The sequence below is a fragment of the Telopea speciosissima genome, chromosome 1 (genome assembly GCF_018873765.1).
Source record: "Telopea speciosissima isolate NSW1024214 ecotype Mountain lineage chromosome 1, Tspe_v1, whole genome shotgun sequence".
Lineage (NCBI taxonomy): Eukaryota > Viridiplantae > Streptophyta > Magnoliopsida > Proteales > Proteaceae > Telopea > Telopea speciosissima.
The window spans coordinates 30390442-30414129 of NC_057916.1; the positions used below are offsets into that span (position 1 = coordinate 30390442).

At 37.8% G+C, this 23688-nt stretch overlaps 1 protein-coding gene and 1 long non-coding RNA gene across 4 annotated transcripts in view; one reads left to right on the forward strand and one right to left on the reverse strand.

Moving 5' to 3' along the window:
- LOC122639848 overlaps positions 1-23688 on the reverse strand; it is a 24006-nt gene continuing 318 nt past the window's right edge. The window contains exons 2-3 of the long non-coding RNA XR_006329582.1: positions 15106-15111; positions 1-12 (exon numbers count right to left, since the gene is read on the reverse strand). This is a non-coding gene — a long non-coding RNA (uncharacterized LOC122639848). The remainder of the gene's footprint in view (positions 13-15105; positions 15112-23688) is intronic.
- LOC122639829 (transcription factor EMB1444-like) overlaps positions 21469-23688 on the forward strand; it is an 8914-nt gene continuing 6694 nt past the window's right edge. For 2 of the 3 annotated variants that reach the window (XM_043832827.1, XM_043832843.1), the window contains exons 1-3: positions 21469-21968; positions 23005-23175; positions 23594-23681. In XM_043832827.1, the coding sequence (XP_043688762.1) occupies positions 21874-21968; positions 23005-23175; positions 23594-23681 (354 nt within the window). In that variant the 5' untranslated portion in view covers positions 21469-21873. The remainder of the gene's footprint in view (positions 21969-23004; positions 23176-23593; positions 23682-23688) is intronic. The other variant, XM_043832834.1, reaches the window with a different exon arrangement.

Consider the following 23688-nt stretch of genomic DNA (forward strand, 5'->3'; position numbering starts at 1 on the left):
TTGGATACCTTCCTATCATAGAGATAAATGGAAAAAGGTAAACTAGATAGACAAATGAAAATTACAGTTACCTCCCTTTTGCAGATCTGCTATATCTTCCATAACCTCCAAAGCGTCTAAGAAAAAAATAGTAATATTATCATAACCCATCACTGTTGATGGTTGGATTCCTCTGAATATTATGAATGCTCCACAGTTTTGCTTCCTTGGCTGCTTCTCCTTTTTCCCAACTTGCACATAAAAGAAGTAAAGAACCTTACTAAAATTTCAAACATTAAAAGCCACAAGAGCCTCCCTCATCCCACTTAAAGCCTTCCATATATCAGAAATAATGATGGTTTGATAAGAGACCCTATCAATATACCAACATAGGTCATGGATGAAACCACACATGATGACATGAACTGCCTCTCTCTCTCTCTTTCTCTGTCACTGGTGGATAGATAAGTCTTTGACTTAGCCAATTGTCAAATCTAAGGACCTGATTCACCCAAATACCCTCATAATTAGTAGTAACATACATCTTTGTATTTTTTAGCCATCTCTATATGCAATGCTCCCTCTCATAGTCTCTTGGATTTTCCAAGGTTTGTTTTGTGACTTGGTGATATATTTAGATTGAAACTAGAATACAAAAATAAGTATGCAGAGGACTTTAGGATCTATCTGGCTACAAAATTTGGGATTCATTGTTATCATTAAGATAAATTATTTTGAATGGAATGCTCAGAAAATATTTGGCCACATAGAAATGTACATCAAATTTTAGTTAATTTCTTATTTAGGGGAAGGGTTTCTTACGATGCTGGAGTGGAAAGAGTACACTTATAATGGGATGCGCACTTTAGATTTCGTTAATATGAAACAAAGGAAAGAAAGAGAGTGTTAGGGGTGGTCAAAGAGGATAGAGACTATAAGAGAATTTTTCACTCTTGCATCAATGGAAATCTTTTCCCTTGTTTTAATTTGAGTATAGAAGATATGAACCAACAATAGTATACTCAATGGAGATCCATATGCATGACATTTGAGAAATTACAAATTTCAAAGCAAAAGGATGTGCACGTGGTAGCAGTGTGTGCGATACCATTTCCACCGTTGTGTGATACACCTATCTAAAAGCCACCGTCAAAGGATTCCTCTTCACCGTTGCTTAAGGAAAATTCACTCCTTTTTTATCTGTTGGTGTTTTTTTTTTTGGGGTAAAATGTATACTTTCAAACTTGTATCATTCAATAAGTAGACTGATAATTACTCACTAGATTCCTTTCCAACCCTAATTATACCATGGCGAACAGTCAACGTGTAGTGGGCAACTGGTCCATATATTTGGTCGAACCAATAAATATGCCTAGTTAATTTAATTTTTTGATAAAATACAATTTGTCAATGGGAAACATCCTTAGGATATTCTTTTCCCCCCCCCCCCCTCCTTTTGGTTAAAATTACATTCTTAGGCTTCTCCCCTCCCATCACAATCCAAATTTAGAATAAATCCAGGCTTGGCAATTGCAATATTGCAATCCATCTAACTCAAAACTGCCTAGGGACCTAGAGGGCCGGGGAACTGTTATTCATAGTAGTTAGAGGAAGTCATATGGATGGAGATTCTATTTCATTGGCCCTCCCCACCCCACTTGGGTAGAGAGGATCTAGACTCTGGATTCTCTCCCCATGTTACGTGAGGCAATAATAAGGCAGCATAACGATTCGACTCAGAGTCTCAGACCGGTTTCACCAACTCAACCCTAGGTATTGGGCTTAATTTTTCTTGAAGAGTTGAACGACTCCAACTCTTAGTAGACATTCCACTCACTTAGTGCCCACTCCTGTCTCAAATCTATCAAAAAGAGCAGCGTCAACAATGCTTAGTTTCAAATGCGTCTCAGATATTCACTCATCTTAACGCACATCCATATTGACCTCAGCGAGAGAGAGAGAGAGAGAGAGAGAGAGAGAGAGAGAGAGATCAAACCATCATTCATGACTATGGAGATTAAGGTGGCAGTATGGCACAACTTTGGATTGCATGTTGGTAAAAAGCAAAGCTATAAAATCCACTTATTATGATTCTGGTTTATTAGGGCTTCTTTGGTTCATTTTGAGAGAGAGAGAGAGAGAGATTTGGGTGGCCAAGTACTCCATTGAGGATTAGATTAAGGAAAGCAAAAGAAACACAAAGAAAGGTAGTCATGGAATCTATAGATATATAATAAAAACACTCAGAAAATGACCAGACCTTCACTTTTATATGGGTGGCAGCCTTACATATTCCTTACCTCATATCAACCCTTTTGTTGGATTTACTCGATGGGAAATTTGAAACCCTTCTTTCCCTTCTTCCCTATTATTGTATTAGCTAGAGAGAATGAAGAATCATTATTGTCCTTTGTCACTTTGTATTCATGATCTTACTCATTTCACTTCTTAATTCTTTTTTAATGAAAATGATCTATCATTTGCATCACTAACTCATCAGCTAATTAATTCATCTTCCATATACATAAGCATATATATATATATATATATATATCTGATACCAGTAGGTTTCTCAGGATACCAAATAAAATATGCGAGTAATGAAATAAATATGCAAGTGAAAACTTGTAAGAGGTCGTGGAAATAAAACTTGTGTGTGCTTAGCAGTCTTTGCATGCCCTTAATTTGGGCGGTCGTGGCACTCGGAGGGGTAACCTCGGCGGTCTACCGTTTGCGGTAGCATTGTGCTTGCTTGAAGGCGTGAGCGCCAATATTTGAAGATAAAAGATAAAATCTTGAATTTTATATTACTTGGAGAATTTGAATTACACTCTTGATATACGAGGACTCTTGAAGAAAGCTTGAAGATAACTATTCACTTACGGGTTTACTTGAAGGAAACTTGAAGCACGAGATAAAGGCTTAAACTTGCGATTCTGAGACTTGTGAACACTTGATGAAACTTAGTTCTGACTTGAAGAACACTTGATGAAATAAACTTGGAGTTACACTTGAAGAAATAAAATTAAAAATACTTGAAGTAACTTGGTGTAAGAACTTTGAAGAGGTGACTACTGGCGATCTGCGTGCTTTCTTTTTCTCTTGAGAGATTCTCCTCCTTCTCTATGGAGAAGAAGAGGGGTCTTATAGAGCTTTGGAGGCTTTGATCGCTTTACTTTTCCACCGAAAGCAAACCTTATCTTGAAGGCATCTTTGGTAGAGCGTAGAAGCAAGTGGGCGTGGGCCCGAGTCTTGACTTTGGAGGCGGGCGCCGAGCGATTTTGGTCCGTAGTGCTACTGATAAAAAGTCAATTTTACTATTTACCACTTTGTTGGTAGAACTTGGAATCTTTGAAAAAAGCTTCAAAAACCGCACGAGGCATTCCACGTGTCGAAAGCTCTTGTTTTCCTCATTGGTTTGGTTTAGATGGTTCTTTGTATTTGAATGGGCCCAGTGGTGGCTTGACTATCTAGGACCGGAGATAGTGGCCTGGGACACGACTTTTGATCTGACCACGTGTCATTTGTGAGCCATTTTTATGATGTCGTCATGGTGACGATTCTCCAATATCGGGGTTTGGAGACTAACCCATGGGCTTAAAGGCCCATTCTTTTTGATGTTTGGCTTACGGACCTTGGTGGACCTTGTTGAAGAGAAGCTGTTGGTGATGAGGTCAGCCCATCATTTGGATCTTGGGCATATTGACCTTCATGGAGGTGGGGTCAATGGACCCAACACTTGAGCTAGTTTCTTCTTTTTCTTCTTGATGTCGAGGCGGCCAGAGGCCTCGATCTCGGCTTGTTTGGCTTTTAGCTTGGGCGTCTCATTCTTGGATTTGTCCGATCCTTGATGAGGGCCGCTTGAGTTTTGGCTTTGTGAGGGATTGAGTAAGGGCCTCGGTACACCTTCTCGAGATCACACTTGTCCCACCATTTGACTCGAAGTTTCTTTGTAGAAAAGGGTAGAGCAATCGGGGCCTTCGGATTGTCCAATTGCATACTCCCAATAAGCGATCCAAGCCAGGACGGCAATGGATGAAGAACCTCGGGAGATCTGGTTGTTCAGGAATTTGTTCGGTGTCTTGGCAATAAATGCTTAAAGCATCGAACACTTGATCCGGCAAAATGTCACTAATTGGCCCAAAGCGGCCCACAGTAGCGGAACCAATTTGGAATTGGGTGGAGAACTTGAAGTCGAAACAAAAGAACCAGGAATGTTGGTTCTTGCTATTTTGAAGCGAGGAAAGCATGGTGCCAAGCATCCATGTAGTCAAAATAGTGGTATTCACTGGAATTTGGTAGTTTTGAGAGAACCTCTTTGTAGAGAGGGGATGTGTACCCCAATCTTTTAGCGATAATTTGTAAAATGGTTCTTGAAGTATGGGTAACCGGACTAGGTCAATTTTGTCGAAATTTTGTTTGATACGTATAGAATCCGTATCAACTAGGATGAACTCATAGAATTCTTGACTTTTGAACTATTTGGGGAATAGAAATCCCAACCTTGGAAAAAAGCCCTTCTTGCTACTTCCACAGGCGTGTTGCGAGCCTTTAGTGAAGCTGGTCATCAAGGGCAAAAATGTCTTGATGGGCTTGTTTGAGGATATCTTGACTCTTGGGTAAGTTTTGGGAAGAAAGCTGGTTTGGACTTGTTGTGGAGGAGCTTGGTCTAGAGATGTTGAGATGACCTTGTGTTAGGAACTATTTGAGTGGTGACTAGCCACGACTTGGGTGAAGGAACACTTTCAACTCTTTGTTTTGGAAGGGGACATTTTGATTAGTTGATTTGAAGAAGTAGGTTTGGCATAGGAACCCTTTGATTTTATGCTTGGTTTGGGGGCTCCTTTGGAGCCATGATAATAAGCATTGTTTAGGACCCTGCAAGAATTCACGGGTCAAGAAATCGAGGAATAGAATTCATTTCTCCTTTTATGTAAGTTATGTCAAAATCAAAACTCGATAAAAGGGCTTGCCATCTTGCAAAAATCTGTTTTGAAGCAATATTTTGAACATCATTTTTCAAAACTTGTTTCTTTTACTTTGCAATCAACTCTTACTAAAAATTTCTTGTTTAGAAGATCGCTTTGAAATTTACGGATGCAAGAACTCTGAAAGGATTTCTTTTTAATGGTACTATAATTTTCTTTGGTGGGTTCCAAACTCCTGAAGCAAACTGGACTAATTGTTCTTTATCATCTTGGACTTGTTTAAGGATACCTCCGTACCCAAGTTGAGGCATCGATCTCAACTATCTTGAAAAGTGCGAGGATCTGCAAGTTTTAGACAAGGGATTTCCTTGACTAATTTTTAATATCTTGAAGCTGCTTTTGTATGGTTTGAAGTCCATGGGCTTGGTTTTTCTTGAGCCTAGAGTAAAGATCTTTACATAATTGGCTAATTTGAGGATGAAATCTCGCGTAATTTAGGCTTCCTAGGAACCTCTGTAATTGTTTTTGTCTAGGATTTGATCGGGAATTTATCTGCAAAAGCTATAGATCTTTCTATAGGGATGACTTGGTTTTAGTAAATGTAATGCCCTAAGAATCTAACCTTGGTTTGGAATAACTCCATCTTTTACGGGAAAGAACTAAACCATTGTTTTTCATGGTGTGGAAGAAACTCCTAAGATGTTTGAAGTGTTGTTCAATGGATTTGGAAAAGACTAGAACATCATCAATATAGACTATTATGAACGGCGTATGGGTTTAGGATGTCGTTCATAATGTTTTGGAATTCACTAGGGCATTTTTTAAACCAAAGGGCATTACGTTCCATTCATAATGCCCAAATGGTGTGGTGAAAGCCGTTTTGTAACGGTCTTCTTTGTGGATTTGGATTTGCCAATATCCGGACTTGAGGTCAAACTTTGAGAAGATTGTGGCTTGGTAAAGTCTTTGAAGTAATTCTTTTTTATTTGGTATAGGATATCTAATCCATTGTAATGCTTCATTTAGAGGTTTGTAGTTTATGACAAGTCTGGGTGTTCCTCTTTCTATTTCAGCGTTCTTATTAACGTAGAAAGCGCACTGACTCAGGGGTGACTTGCTTTTCTCGATTAGATTTTTATTAAGGAGGTCTTGAATTTCTTTTTACAAACTTCTTGTAGTTCTTGGGTCATTTGAATAGAATTCGCTTTTGTAGGGATATCCTTATACGAAAGCTTGGTTCATAGGGAAGATGAACAATGTGCCTATGCTGTGCCAAAGGCATCGGAAACTCTACAACAGAGTTCCTTCTCAATTTGGGCCTTGGTATTAGAAATTTGTTTTTGAACCGTTCTTTCTTGGAGTTTTTGTTCAATAGTCCTATGGTTGACTTCTTGTTTTAGATATTGTAGATGTTTTTGTTTACTTTGAATTTGACTTATAGTTATGCGCTCTGAAATGGCTCTTTGTTTTGGCAGTCTATTTCTTTTGTTACGGCTTGTTCAAAGAAGCTGGAAATGGACTTGTTTACCTAGGATAGTTGTTGTAATTCCTTGATCCGAAAACGGTGAAAGGTTTATGAGTTCTAGAAAGGTTGTCCTAGAATAACCGGTGTTAAGGTCTTTTACTAATATGAAAACTTGTTTTAAGCAAACTCCTTGGTTGCGAGATGTGAGCGTCACGATAATTTATAATTTACGTTTAGTCTTGAGCCATTTGCTCCTGTTAATTTTTGAGTTGTCTTTTCAAAATATTGGGTTGGGACTAACCCTTCTTGTATGCGATTCATTTGTGCTCTGAGTCAACCGGGGCTATAGTCTTGCGATCTTATGGGGTGATGATATGACAATAGTAATATTGACATACCATTGTTGGCATTTGACTTTGTTAATAATATCAACAAAATCTTCATTCTTGTTTGGTAAAGTTTGTATCTTTTGTCTTCTTCTTCTTCTAATTCGATTTTCTTTGAAACTTCTTTAAACTTGCTATATGCCTTTTATATTTTTATTTCAGTCTTTAGATCATTTGTAGTAGCTTCTAAACCGGCAATTTTAACTTGATCCGGATTTTGAGAAGAAGTAGGAGTTTTGTCAAACTTCTTATAAATATTCTTTATGTTATAAGGGTTGCCTTGGTTTGGGGTTTTGTTGATGAGACTGTTGTAAGAGTTCTTGGGCATGTTGGAGGTATAAAGTCTTGGTATGTTTATCTTTGATTTGATCAACAAAGTTGAAATTCTTACGGTTTGTTAAAGGTTTTAAGTCACGAACTTGATTGTATCATGTTTATAGATTTTGATGATTCGAATCATCACAATTCTTGAGAAAACTCCTTGGCTACAATTACAAGAGAAGCTTGTTCATCACTATCACTTGTTTGACTCAATTTGGTTTAACTCATTTTCTTGGGTTCTGTTTCACTCTCGGAGCTGTTTTTGACCCAAATCGGCTAAAGTTGGATTTTGGTATCATCGAGGCATTATGAGTGAGTTGATCTTTTTTGCTAGTCTACGATATTTGGCTATGTGGCCTGGTTTACCACGGTTGTAACAACCTTGTCTTGGTGTTTTGAGTTGGTCTTGATTTTTGGAAAGTTCTTTTGTAAGGTCTCTGTTTCTTTGGGCTAGATTTATTTTCTAAATTTTTATCTGGTTCTTTTCTTGTCTTGTACTTACTTGAATATCTATTTTTCTGTTATGCCTATGGCTTTTATGTTTCTTTTGAGTAGTGATTTTTGAATCGAAACCAAAGCTGTTCACGAGAATCCCCTAATTCTTGTTTGTAGGATTTTGATTCTTTTCTAATTTGTTTTCTAAGTTTGATATCGTACATAAGGCTAATCCTTCCTTGTGTACAAGGCTTATGAGATCACCATAGGTGAGGGTTTGATAGGAGTATTTCCCCATTGTTTTCTTCTCTTAATTTTTGTTTGAGTTTTAGAAAATAAAGTGGGTAACCTTGAAGGAATTTTCTTTCCAACGGGGAGATTTGCATCTTCCTAGTCGGGACTTGGTCATGAATGTGTCTTTATACCATTTGAAATCGTGTAATTTTTTACATTTGAGGTTTGATAATTGTTGGAAGACCTATCCTTGAGTCTTGTGGGATCTCCTAAAAAATACTTGGTTATACTAAAAATTAGAGTGTTTACTGACATCTTCAATGGTTGGTCTCCTATCATAATTGGTAGACCTTGTTCATTAGTTTGAATGGCATTTAGTATGGATTCTTTTCGGTTGGTGAGAACATTATCCCACCAACCTTTAAGTTGACTGTAAACCAGAAATGATTATTTTCGCTATGGCTTGATCGGTATGTTCTTGATCCGATGAGCATTGCTCACCATGGTCATTTCTTGGGTTTGTTAGCGTTGTAATCGACATACCATCTATGTTCCATTCATAGATGGTACCACTTTAGTAATTTGCACTGGAAAATTCCTTCTTTGTTCAATTTGAAGATGCAGGTATGTTGGTCTTGGATAATAGTTATTGTTCATGTAAGGGCTAGTAATAGCATTTACTTGTTCTTGCTCCTCTTCATCTTTGGATGATTGAGGAGAAGCCATTTGTTGGATGTTTGCCACATTGGAGACGAGCTTCCTTGTGTTTTCCTTTTGAGGTGTATCGGGGACAATCAAATTTTGCAATCTTGTGGAAATTTGGCTTACTAGATCTCTATTTTCTTGAGTATTTAAGTTTTTAAACTCTTGTTCGAAATCGTGAAAGGTTTGAGCGAGTTGTTGTTGTTGTTGAGAAGTACTAGCTTGATTTAGAGGCGTTGGTTCAATAGGAGTGTCTTTTGAACTAAGTTCTCTATTCTAATTAGTTGACTTCCTATGGTTTGTAAATCTTGGTTTGTGTAATTTGTTTGTTCAATAATTTTCTTGGACCCATGAAACACCTTCAATGGATCTAAAAGGTGTTGCCAAGATTTCTGTGTTGTTAATTTTTAATTTAACATTTGAACCAGGAGGGTGTATTGTTTCTATGGTCTTGTCATGCCAATTTCGGTGTGGTACACCTTCTTCTCTGGCATTGATGTTTGAAAAGGGATAAGGAATGTTGTTATTACTTGTATAGATGTCTAAATATGTAAAGAACATAACATCTACCTTGATGGTTCTCATTTTGTCATACGGAGGTTCTTGATTTCTTGTTGTTTTTCTTTGAGAAGTAGCTAAAAAACCATTCTCTTTTTCGGCGTTCCTGGGTGAATTGAAATCTATTTTGAGTTTGGGTTTGTCTATCTCATAGTCTTCTCACTTGTTATAATGACAACTCTTGCTTCGTGTTGCATGTCGGTTTGAGTTGGTGGTGGTTCATTTGAAGGAGAAGACTTGTTAGGCTAGCTGTTCATAAATTCCTTGGGTGACATTCTTGTTAATTTGAGTTTGTAATCCTAGAATATGTAAGGACCTTATTTGTTCTTGTAACCTTTGATTTTCTAAGTGGAGACTTGTTAGAGATCTAGAGGTTGAAGCTCTACTTGGGACTTGGTGAGTTTTCAAACTCTTGAGGATTTGGTTTTATTTGTTTATCTTTCCTACGGAATGTTATAGTAACCATTCCGTCCCTGATCTTGGTTTATAGATTCAACGTCACTTGTTGGGTTCAACAAGTGACTGCGGGCAAGTGCTGGAGACACCATTTTGTCGGAAACTTAATGTCTTTCCACTCGCTTTGTTTTAGGGTGAATTGTTCTTGAATGGACAAAGTCCGTTTCTATGAGCGTGGTTTGTCCTTTGATAGTTCTTCTTAGAGCCTTGGGTCTTAAAGTTCTCATGGCCTTATCTTGGATTCTATGGATTATAGCAATTGGTATAGAACCTTGTTTCATCTTGTAACCACTTGTAAGGATGTTAACTTTTAAGGTATCCAGAAGATTTGCATCATTTAAGGATAAGTTTATGTCAGGTAACAATTGAAATAAAGCTGGGCCTTTGTGAAGACTTGTTTCTATCATTCCTAGAAGGGAATCATCAAATTGCAGGAACCTTTGATCCCGAGAGCAAGCGGGGAGGGCTACGTTGAGCCCTTCCCGTGCGAGGTTTGATGGCTACTTGTATAAGTCCTATATGGATATAATTAAAATCCTTTTTTAACTTGTTAAGATTTGAAGGGTCTAAGAGTTGGATCTCTTCCATATCCGGAGAGTAATTGATAGTTTGTTCTACGGTCTTGATAGTTTCGGTGAAACTATACCATTCTTGTTTGTAAACTTCTTTGGTTGGGACCTTAGGTAAGGTCCCGATTTTGAAGGATGATCAAGGTCACTTGTTAGAACTTCATTACTAATTATTTGACTTGGCGAAGCCGAAGTCGCCGACTAGTCTCGAAGACATGGTTCTACTAAGTCTACTCATAGTTATCGAACATATCCCTAACTAAGGTATACTTCCATCCACCAAAGGGTGAAGGAGATCTTAGTTGCTAATTAACCATAATGGTCTTACCTCTTGCCAACGCCTAAAAGCCAACTAATATACGCAACTCCCGGAGGACTGCTAGGAAAGTAAAATAGAAAAGGAGAGAAGATCTTAGAACTAAGGGTAGCTAAATAGAGTTAGGCTCTCAATCGTATCGAGCCTCAACTCTATTTAGGCTACCCTTAGTTCTAAGATCTTCTCCTTTTCTATTTTACTTTCCGCATCTCGGGATGCTAAGTAGTATTAGTTGGCTTTTAGGCTGCAAGAGGTAAGACCGTTATGTTAATTAGCAACTAAGATCTCCTTCACCCTTGGTGGATGGAAGTATACCTTAGTTAGGGGATATGTTCCGATAACTATGAGTAGACTTAGTAGAACCATGTCTTCGAGACTAGTCGGCGACTTCGTCGCCAAGTCAAATAATTAGTAATGAAGTTCTAACAAGTGACCTTGATCCCCTTCAAAATCGGACCTTACCTAAGGTCCCAACCAAAGAAGTTTACAAACAAGAATGGTATAGTTTCACCGAAACTATCAAGACCGTAGAACAAACTATCAATTACTCTCCGTATATGGAAGAGATCCAACTCTTAGACCCTTCAAATCTTAACAAGTTAAAAAGGATTTTAATTATATCCATATAGGACTTATACAAGTAGCCATCAAACCCCCGCACAGGGAAGGGCTCAACGTAGCCCTCCCCGCTTGCTCTCGTGGATCAAAGGTTTCCGCAATTTGATGATTCCCTTCTAGGAATGATAGAAACAAGTCTTCACAAAGGCCCAGCTTATTTCAATTGTTACCTGCATATAAACTTATCCTTAAATGATGCAAATCTTCCGATACCTTAAAAGTTAACATCCTTACAAGTGGTTACAAGATGAAACAAGGTTCTATACCAATTGCTATAATCCATAGAATCCAAAGACAAGGCCATGAGAACTTTAAGACCCAAGGCTCTAAGAAGAACTATCAAAGGACAAACCACGTTCATAGAAACGGACTTTGTCCATTCAAGAACAAGCCACCCTAAAACAAAGGAGCTCGAAAGACATTAAGTTTCCGACAAAATGGTGTCTCCAGCACTTGCCCGCAGTCACTTGTTGAACCCAACAAAGGACGTTGAATCTATAAACCAAGATCGTGACGGAATGGTTACTATAACATTCCGCAGGAAAGATAAACAAATAAAACCAAATCCTCAAGAGTTTGAAAAACTCACCAAGTCCCAAGTAGAGCTTCAACCTCTAGTTCTCTAACAAGTCTCCACTTAGAAAATCAAAGGTTACAAGAACAAATAAGGTCCTTACATATTCTAGGATTACAAACTCAAATTAACAAGAATGTCACCCAAGGAATTTATGAACAAAGTACCTAACAAGTCTTCTCCTTCAAATGAACCACTTCACTAACTCAACCGACATGCAACACGAAGCAAGAGTTGTCGCGCAACAAGAGAAGACTATGAGATAGACAAACCCAAACTCAAAATAGATTTCAATTCACCCAGAACGCTCGAAAAAAGAGAATGGTTTTTTAGCTACTTCTCGAAAGAAAAACAACAAGAAATCAAGAACCTCTCGGTATGACAAAATGAGAACCATCAAGGTAGATGTTATGTTCTTTACATATTTAGACATCTATACAAGTAATAACAACATTCCTTATCCCTTTTCAAACATCAATGCCAAGCAAGAAGGTGTACCACACCTGGAAATTGGCGATGACAAGACCATAGAAACAATACACCCTCCTGGTTCAAATGTTAAATTAAAAATTAACAACACGAAATCTTGGCAACACCTTTTAGATCCATTGAAGGTGTTTCGATGGGTCCAAGAAAATTATTGAACAAACAAATTACACAAACCAAGATTTACAAACCATAGGAAGTCAACTAATTAGAATAGAGAACTTAGTTCAAAAAGACACTCCTATTGAACCAACGTCTCTAAATCAAGCTAGTACTTCCTCAACAACAACAACAACTCGCTCAAACCTTTCACGATTTCGAACAAGAGTTTAAAAAACTTAAATACTCAAGAAAATAGAGATCTAGTAAGCCAAATTTCCACAAGATTGCAAAATTTGATTGTCCCCGATACACCTCAAAAGAAAACACAAGGAAGCTCGCTCTAATGTGGCGAACATCCAACAAATGGATTCCTCTCGAATCATCCAAATGATGAGGAGGAGCAGAACAAGTAAATGCTATTACTAGCCCATATATGAACAATAATTATTATCCTAGACCTACTTACCTGCACCTTCAAATTGAACAAAGAAGGGAATTTTCCCAAGCAAATTACCAAAGTGGTACCATATATGAATGGAACATAGATGGTATGTCTGATTATAATCAGCAACAAACTCCAAGAAATGACCATGGTGAGCAATGCTCATCGGATCAAGAACATACCGATCAAGCCATAGCGTAAATAATCATTTCCGGGTTTACAGTCAACTTAAAGGTTGGTGGGATAATGTTCTCACCAACCGAAAAGAATCCATACTAAATGCCATTCAAACTAATGAACAAGGTCTACCAATTATGATAGGAGACCAACCATTGAAGATGTAAACACTCTAATTTTTAGTATAACCAAGTATTTTTTAGGAGATCCCACAAGACTCAAGGATAGGTCTTCCGAACAATTATCAAACCTCAAATGTAAAAAATTACACGATTTCAAATGGTATAAAGACACATTCATGACCAAGGTCCCGACTAGGAAGATGCAAATCTCCCCGTTGGAAAGAAAATTCCTTCTGGTTACCCAGCTTTATTTTCTAAAACTCAAACAAAAATTAAGAGAAGAAAACAATGGGGAAATACCCTATCAAACCCTCACCTATGGTGATCTCATAAGCCTAGTACACAAGGAAGGATTAGCCTTATGTACGATATCAAACTTAGAAAACAAATTAGAAAAGAATCAAAATCCTACAAACAAGAATTAGGGGGATTCTGTGAAGCTTGGTTTCGATTCAAAAATCATCGCTCAAAAGAAACATAAAAGCCATAGGCATAACAGAAAAATAGATATTCAAGTAAGTACAAGACAAGAAAAGAACCGATAAAAATTTAGAAAATAAATCTAGCCCAAAGAAACAGAGACCTTACAAAAGAACTTTCCAAAAATCAAGACCAACTCAAAACACCAAGATCGGTTGTTACAACTGTGGTAAACCAGTGCCACATAGCCAAAACATCGTAGACTAGCAAAAAGATCAACTCACTCATAATGCCTCGATGATACCAAAATCCAACTCTTAGCCGATTTGGGTCAAAACAGCTCCGAGAGTGAAACAAACCCAAGAAAATGAGTTAAACCAAATTGAGTCAAACAATGATAGTGATGAAGTGCTCCTCCTGTAATTGTAGCCAAGGAGTTTTCTCGAAAAATTGTGATGATTCGTAATCATCAAAATCTATAAACATGATACAATCAAGTTCGGACTTAAAACCTTTAACAAACCGTAAGAATTTCTCAACTTTGTTGATCAAATCAAAGATAAACATACCAAGACTTTATACCTCCAACATGCCCAAGAACTCTTACAACAGTCTCATCAACAAAACCCCAAACTAAGGCAACCCCTTATAACATAAAGAATATTTATAAGAAGTTTGACAAAACTCCTACTTCTTCCCAAAATCCGGATCAAGTTAAAATTGCCGCTTAGAAGCTACTACAAATGATCTAAAGACTGAAATAAAAATATAAAAGCAGACATAGCAAGTTTAAAGAAGTTTCAAAGAAAAATCGAATTAGAAGAAGAAGAAGACAACAAGATACAAACTTTACCAAACAAGAATGAAGATTTTGTTGATATTATTAACAAAGTCAAATGCCAACATGGTATGTCAATATTACTATTGTCATATCATCAGCCCATAAGATCAAGACTATAGCCCTGGTTGACTCAGGAGCACAAATGAATCGCATACAAGAAGGGTTAGTCCCAACCCAATATTTTGAAAAGACAACTCAAAAATTAACAGAGCAAATGGCTCAAGACTAAACGTAAATTATAAATTATCGACGCTCACATCCGCAACCAAGGAGTTTGCTTAAAACAAGTTTTCATATTAGTAAAAGACCTTAACATCGGGTTATTCTAGGACAACCTTTCCTAGAACTCATAAAACCTTTCACTGCTTTGGATCAAGGAATTACAACAACTATCCTAGGTAAACAAGTCCATTTCCAGCTTCTTTGAACAAGCCGTAACAAAAGAAATAGACCGCTCAAAACAAGAGCCATTTCAGAAGCGCATAACTATAAGTCAAATTCAAAGTAAACAAAAACATCTACAATATCTAAAACAAGAAGTCAACCATAGGACTATTGAACAAAAACTCCAAGAAAGAACGGTTCAAAAACAAATTTCTAATACCAAGGCCCAAATTGAGAAGGAACTCGCTCGTAGTTTCCCGATGCCTTTGGCACGACATAGGCACATTGTTCATCTTCCTATGAACCAAGCTTTTCGTATAAGGATATCCCTACAAAAGCCGACCTATTCAAATGACCCAAGAACTACAAGAAGTTTGTAAAAAAGAAATCCAAGACCTCCTTAATAAAAATCTAATCAAGAAAAGCAAGTCACCTTGAGTCATGCGCTTTCTACGTTAATAAAAACGCTGCAAATAGAAAGAGGAACACCCGACTTGTCATAAACTACAAACCTCTAAATGAAGCATTACAATGGATTAGATATCCTATACCAAATAAAAAGAATTACTTCAAAGACTTTACCAAGCCACAATCTTCTCAAAGTTTGACCTCAAACCGATATTGGCAAATCCAAATCCACAAAGAAGACCGTTACAAAACGGCTTTCACCACACCATTTGGGCATTATGAATGGAACGTAATGCCCTTTGGTTTAAAAAATGCCCCTAGTGAATTCCAAAACATTATGAACGACATCCTAAACCCATACTACTACCATAATAGTCTATATTGATGATGTTCTAGTCTTTTCCAAATCCATTGAACAACACTTCAAACATCTTAGGAGTTTCTTCCACACCATGAAAAACAAGTGGTTTAGTTCTTTCCTAAAAGATGGAGTTATTCCAAACCAAGGTGAGATTCTTAGGGCATTACATTTACCAAAACCAAGTCATCCCTATAGAAAGATCTATAGCTTTTGCAGATAAATTCCCCGATCAAATCCTAGACAAAAACAATTACAGAGGTTCCTAGGAAGCCTAAATTACGCGTAGATTTCATCCTCAAATTAGCCAATTATGTAAAGATCTTTACTCTAGGCTCAAGAAAAACCAAGCCCATGGACTTCAAACCATACAAAAGCAGTTCAAGATATTAAAAATTAGTCAAGGAAATCCCTTGTCTAAAACTTGCGGATCCTGCACTTTTCAAGATAGTTGAGATCGATGCCTCTCAACTTGGGTACGGAGGTATCCTTAAACAAGTCCAAGATGATAAAGAACAATTAGTCCATTTGCTTCAGGAGTTTGGAACCCACTCAAAGAAAATTATAGTACCATTAAAAAGAAATCCTTTCAAGAGTTCTTTGCATCCAAAAATTTCAAAGCGATCTTCTAAACAAGAAATTTTTAGTAAGAGTTGATTTATAGCAAAGAAACAAGTTTTGAAAAATGATGTTCAAAATATTGCTTCAAAACAGATTTTTGCAAGATGGCAAGCCCTTTTATCGAAGTTTTGATTTTGACATAACTTACATAAAAGGAGAAATGAATTCTATTCTCGATTTCTTGACCCGTGAATTCTTGCAGGGTCCTAAAACATTTTATTATCATGGCTCCAAAGGAGCCCCCAAACCAAGCATAAAATCAAAGGGTTCCTATGCCAAACCTACTTCTTCAAATCAACTAATCAAAATGTCCCCTTCCAAAACAAAGAGTTGAAAGTGTTCCCTTCACCCAAGTCGTGGCTAGTCACCCACTCAAATAGTTCCTAACACAAGGTCATCTCAAGCTCTCTAGACCAAGCTCCTCCACAACAGTGTCCAAACCAGCTTTCTTCCCAAAACTTACCCAAGAGTCAAGATATCCTCAAACAAGCCCATCAAGACATTTTTGCCCTTGATGACCAGCCACTAAAGGCCGCAACACGCCGTGGAAGTAGCAAGAAGGGCTTTTTTCCAAGGTTGGGATTTCTATTCCCAAATAGTTCAAAAAGTCAAGAATTCTATGAGTTCATCCTAGTTGATACGGATTCTATACGTATCAAACAAAATTTCGACAAAATTGATCCTAGTCCAGTTACCCATACTTCAAGAACCATTTTACAAATTATCAGCTCAAAAGATTGGGGTACACATCCCCTCTCTACAAAGAGGTTCTCTCAAAACTACAACCCAGTGAATACCACTATTTTGACTACATGGATGCTTGGCACCATGCTTTCCTGTTTCAAAATAGCAAGAACCAACATTCCTGGTTCTTTTGTTTCGACTTCAAGTTCTCCACCCCAATTCCAAATTGGTTCCCTCGTTGGTGGGCCGCCTTTGGGCCAATTAGTGACATTTTGCCGGATCAAGTGTTCGATGCTTTAAGCATTTATTGCCAAAGACACCGAACAAATTCCTCGAACAACCAGATCTCCCGAGGTTCTTCATCCATTGCCGCCTGGCTTGGATCGCTTATTGGGAGTATGCAATTGGACAATCCAAGGCCCCGATTGCTCTACCCCTTTTCTACAAAGAAACTTCGAGTCAAGTGGTGGGACAAGTGTGATCCGAGAAGGTGTACCCCGAGGCCCTTACTCAATCCCTCACAAAAGCCAAAACTCAAGCGGCCCTCATCAAGGATCTGACAAACCAAGAATGAGACGCCCAAGCTAAAAGCCAAACAAGCCGAGATCGAGGCCCACCTGGCCGCCTCGACATCAAGAAGAAAAAGAAGAAACCAGCTTCAAGTGTTGGGTCCATTGACCCCACCTCCATGAAGGTCAATATGCCCAAGATCCAAATGATGGGCTGGACCTCATCACCAACGCTTCTCTTCAACAAGGTCCACCGAAGGTCCGTAAGCCAAACATCAAAAAGAGTGGGCCTTTAAGCCCATGGGTTAGTCTCCAAACCCCGATATTGGAGAATCGTCACCATGACGACATCATAAAAATGGCTCAGCAAATGACACGTGGTCGTATCAAAAGTCGTGTCCGCCACTATCTCCGGTCCTAGATAGTCAAGCCACCACCTGGGCCCATTCAAATACAAAGGAACCATCTAAACCAAACCAATGAGGAAAACAAGAGTTTCGACACGTGGAATGCCTCTATGTTTTTGAAGTTTTTTTCAAAGATTCCAAGTTCTACCAACAAAGTGGTGAATAGTAAAATTGACTTTTTATCGTAGCACTACGGACCAAAATCGCCGGCGCCCGCCTCCAAAGTCAAGACTCGGGCCCACGCCCACATGCTTCTACGCTCTACCAAAGATGCCTTCAAGATAAGGTTTGCTTTCGGTGGAAAAGTAAAGCGATCAAAGCCTCCAAAGCTCTATAAGACCCCTCTTCTTCTCCATAGAGAAGGAGGAGAATCTCAAGAGAAAAAAGAAAGCACGCAGAAGATCAGCCGTAGCTCACTCTTCAAAGTTCTTACACCAAGTTACTTCAAGTATTTTTAATTTTATTTCTTCAAGTGTAACTCCAAGTTTATTTCATCAAGTGTTCTTCAAGTCGAACTAAGTTTCATCAAGTGTTCGTCAAGTCTCAGAATCGCAAGTTTAAGCCTTTATCTCAGCTTCAAGTTTCCTTCAAGTAAACCCGTAAGTGAATAGTTATCTTCAAGCTTTCTTCAAGAGTCCCGTATATCAAGAGTGTAATTCAAATTCTCCAAGTAATATAAAATTCAAGATTTTATCTTTTATCTTCAAATATTGGCTGGCACCGCCTTCAAGCGCGAAGGCTACCCGCAAACGGTAGACCGCCGAGGTTACCCCTCCGAGTGCCACGACGCCCAAATTAAGGGCATGCAAAGACTGCTAAGCACACACAAGTTTTATTTCCACGACCTCTTACAAGTTTTCACTTGCATATTTATTTCATTACTGCATATTTTATTTGGTATCCTGAGAAACCTACTGGTATCATATATATATATATATATATATATATTGCTGCCTTATTCATTCAATGAGCTGAAGATGCCTCCTTGTAGGCATCATTAATTTCCAATAATTAATTAATAATAAAATTTAGTGGCCTTTCTCTAATAAGGGTTTTCACTAATTTATCTGACCTTATTATGATCACAACCACTTGATCGATGATCTGCTAAAATTAATATTGGTCCATTCATTGGTCATAATCATCTCATTTGTTTGAATTTTTTACTTTTCAGTTGATGTTTATGCTTCATTCAGCTTTGAGATGCTCTAATAAATCAATAAGAAAAAGTAGAGATAGAAGATCCAATCAAGAGAGATAAAACATGAACAAAGCAATGTTTGTTTGTGACACCCAATTCCCTTACCACTTGATTTCTTCTAAATGATTGATATTGTGATCCATGATTTCACTTTTTATAATTAAATTGCTTTATTTTGTATTCTCTTCATTTATGTCTAATAAATCACTCTCACAATCCCCTAATTCTATTAATGCAGATTTTCATTTTATATAAGTGGGCGGGCCGGGGAGAGGGGAATGAAGAAGAATCGCGCCAAAGATCGCACTGCTAATGCAAATCATGGTTTCGGAGTAGTTTGCTGTGTTGGTGAGGTACATGGAGAATTAGTTAGTAGACAAGCCATGAGAGCATAACAAGCTATTGTATCAGTTCATGGTTGTTCTTTGGCTTAGAACTATAGATAGATGCCCAAAATATGGGTGAACAATGAAGAGGTTTATGTGGTTGGAAATCTTTGATTCATATATGTCTCTTCAACCAAATATTATTGATCCTATTGTTGCCGACACCATTGGACTACCAGTAGTGAGAAAGAGAATTACACTTGGAATTGAAACCATCAGGGGTTAGGAAAGTATGAATAAAAATCCATCAGAAAGGACACTTTAGATTGAATTGTTGAGTCACCTTTTAGTATTAGAATCATTGCATAGGCAAAAAAAGAAAAGATAAAACCATCAGGCATGAGAAGGTAAGTTCATGGAATTGATCAATTAAATGTTCTGAGTGATGTAAGAGAATGATGGGAAGATAAGAAGCAATTCTTGACCATAGACATAATGTTGTTGGCCAACAAATACTGTCATTGCCTCCCCACCTTTGCCCAAACACTTACCTCTTAAGAACAAACACTCATTATTCAAATCCAATTCCATGCAATGTATCTCCATTATAATTCCCATAATTACTCTCTCTCTCTCTCCATAAAATGTTTTAAGCTCTTCTCCATCTTGTTCACATCCTAAAGCCTCAAATGCTGATGAATAGTGGATGCAGAAACTAATAAGCTGCTTTGTGGGGGTATCTTAGGTATTTTGAAAGTTTGAGAAGAAAGGTGATTTCGTTGTGTGTTTCACCTATTCCATGTTTATGTTTATATAGTGTTACATGAGACTCATGCTTAGTATTACAAGGGTAAAAGAGGTACAAAATCAGAGAGATTGAGTCATGCTTTACAGGTGCTGTACACAGAGAATAAAATCACAAATATCAAAGGTTGTTAGAGTCATGCAGATCATGTTGGTTATCATCCCCCTGCAAGCTGATGGGCGGTAGGCATAGCAGCTTGGAGCTGTGATGGTGAAATACTTGAGAAGGAAGCCCCTTTGTGAATATGTCAGCCATTTGAGAAGAGTATCGAACAAAGTAGTCAGTCTTCTTCCAGATTGGGTAGTTTGGGTTGGGAACGATGGTGGTGATTGTTGTGCCTTCAGTGTCCTTAGAGGTTTGAGTGATGGCTTGGAGAGGAACAGGGAGTGAACCATCAACATGCTCCATCAGATCTGAGCTAATGAAGATGGACTCAAGCTGTTCTTTCTAGAGAAGGTAATTGGATCCATCGAGTTTTACAGCAACAAGGTTGTTGAGGCTGGTGATGGGAAAGGGTACAGAGATTGAAGAAGAGGCCATTTGGATTGTAGGGAGAAGCAGAGGAATAAGCAGAAATTTGTTTCAAGCAAGGTAAAGAGAAAGCTCTGATACCATGAAAGTTTGAGAAGAAAGGTGATTTCGTTGTATGTTTCACCAATTCCCTGTTTATGTTTATATAGTGTTACATGAGACTCATGCTCAGTATTACAAGGGTAAAAGAGGTACAAAATCAGACAAATAGAGTCATGCTTTACAGGTGTTGTACACAGAGAATAAAATCACAAATATCAAAGGTTGTTAGAGTCACGCAGATCATGTTGGTTATCACCTCATATACTCAGACTCATGTGTTATATGCCTAATAAGGGTCGATCTAATTTACGAATGTTGGATTGGATCAATTTAGTATGAGATAGGTTAAAAGACTTGATTTAACGCGTTCCATCCGAAGCTTTTGAAACACGTAGCATTCTCTATATAGTTACGATGAAGTTATTTCATAGATGGGGTGGGTGCGCATTAAGCATCCTGCGTTATGTAGAGGAAAGGCACTTCTTTAAAAATTAAGCGGACGAGAGACTGTGAGAGCTGCTTATTTTATATATAGCTATATGGAACACCGAACCGTTCTTCGATTGCTTTAGCAGAGCTTGAGAGCAGTAAAACCCCTAAAAGGGTTCTCTTCTCTTCATTTGAAAGTTGTGTATGAAGTTATTAAATTCTCTTCAGTATCGGAGTGGTTTTTGTTTTTGTCTAAGAAATGGCTGCAAGTGAATTTAGAGCCTCTGAAACTCTCGACGATTCACACGAAGGTGTTCCCGCCGAAAATTCTACTAGCGCAGGAGAACGATCGTTGATTACATGAGCTAGAAGGACTAGATTCTGTCACGAAGATATACAACTAGAGAAGACGTTAATGTTCATTCAACTTCAACCAGTAAGCTAAAACATTAACATTTTTCTTTTTTGGTTTTCAGCTTAATGCAATTCCCATGGAGTTATATTCCTTCGAATTCATTTAAGCTTTTGGAACTGATACTTTAAGCTGTGAACGTCGTTCGATTCACAGTAGAATTAGCACTAATGTCTGTGTGAGTTTCTTTTGAAGCTTCAATTTTTTCTTTAAACTATTCTTCTGGTTGTTTAAGTCTAATTGAAGGAATTCTGAGTGGAGGATCGAAGGACTCTGCATTCATTCTAAATTTATGGCTACATGCTCGGACAGGCTGAGCTGTTCGGAGGCTTTCGTCATTGATCTGGCTAGTTTGATTGTATATTGATTTTTTGAATTATTGGAGCTTTGAGGATTCTAAAAGAAACTTGGGGCCTTGGAACGGGTTGCCTGAGGGGTTGGGAGATGGACCATTTGCTTCCGCCTACTGTTGGACCACCAATAAAACGACGGGCGGGTTTACGAAGGAAACAAGCGGGAAGAGGTTCTTACAGAGGCAGCTAGGGCTATGAAGAAAATTTAGGGTTCTCTGTGGTTTAACACTGGGGGTGTTCGTAGGGGAGTCAGAAATTTGACGGGTGTCGAGATGGGTACTTACTTGAGGGAAACTCTGAGGAGCCTCTGTCTCAAAACAGAGTGGAAATACGCAGTCTTTTGGAAGCTTAAACATCGAGGCCGCATGTAAGTTAGCTTTTGTTTTTTAGCATTTCTTTGAATAATCCTGGTCATCACTTTCAGTATTGCCTGCTCTCGAAAATATGCAAGTTCAAATAAACAATTGAGGTATTTGGTTCTGTTATAGTATTTGTTTCCAAATTATCTTCATATAGAATGCTGAAGTATTTAAGCCCTGGGTAGCTCTGTTATTAGTGTACAACAGTTATCACCATTCATACTTGATTTTAGTTTCCGGAGAGCTTCAGTTTCTTTACTTCTGATAATGATTCTTTTTATGTTTGCAACTTTGTTGGATATTTTACTTGTAACCAACACCATATTTTCAATACTGGGGGATGATATAAATACTAATCAGGATTTCACATCATATTTTCTGCATCTTATTTTTACTGACATATTGCCTTTCATTCTTTGGTTCTGCTCTTCACATTACGGTTAGAATTAAAGTAGCTGACACACTCGATTAGGAAATTATCTGAATTCTGACCTCCAAAATATATATGACAAAACTTAATTCCCCTTTGTAAGTACAGTGATTTTCATTTATCACTGTCTTCAAAATCTAGAAGTACATGATTATTCTATCCAGACTGTCTCTTAAGGTTGGAGGTGGAAGCCATGACTTACTAATTTGTTTGACTGTGTTACCTTGGATAATGGCCTTGCATGGTGAAAATTGCGACAGATCTGCTTAGATGATGACTGGTGCTAATATATTTCTTGGCGAGATTAATTAATTTATAAGCTTGTATTATTTAATTTAACCATTTAAATTTAAATTATCTATGTGCTCCTTTAGATATTAGTTGCTATTGGTCTGAGGTGACTCCACTTCTATCTCTTTTGGGTGCATGGAAGCGATTTTCCGACTTCAAATGTTGTCATCTATTCTTCCCCTTTCATTATTTTGATTTTTCTGAACTATTTAAACCATCAATCTTTAATTTTTCTTTTAGATAATTAGTTGTTATTGGTCCAAGGTTAATATGTTTCCATCCTTTTTTCCTTTCTTTCTGTGGGGGCATGGAACCCATTTCAGGAATTTGACTTGGGAGGATGCTTACTATAATAACCATGAACTTCATGACCATTCAGAGAACTTGTGCTATATAGATACCCTTGTGGATTTCAATGATGGGAGGTATCAACAGGACCTACTTGGATTAGCCCTGGCAAAGATGACATATGCTGTTTATCCTCTTGGTGAAGGGTATGGTTGTGTATGCTTCTTCTTTTCTTCTTTGTTGGTTTGATTTGATTTGATTTGATTTTTATTTATTTATTTATTTTGTGCGGGTTGATTGGGGGTGTGGGGTGGTTGGTTAGGTGCTATCTGAAGGTTTTGGTATTCCCTTTTTACAAGTGTTTGATGTGACAATTGTTCTCCGAGTAGCTGCGGTCTTGTAAATCAGTTAAATTGACTTGGATGGAATTATGTTTGAATTATATTGAATAGCTTTTCCGCTTTCATTCATATTGTCTGTGCCCTTCAAGAATCCTAGAATTTCAGATTCTAAAGAATTTCTCCCGACATATTTTAGAATTTAGTTTTTTATTTTCACTTGACTGTTTGCCTAATAATGGTTACATTTAAACACTTTGTGGCTTAATATGTGTACTTTGTTGAGCAGGATTATCGGCCAAGTGGCATCGTCTGGAACACATCAGTGGACTTTTGCAGACAGGCCTGCATCTGATTCCTGGTCATCATCTGAAGTAAGGA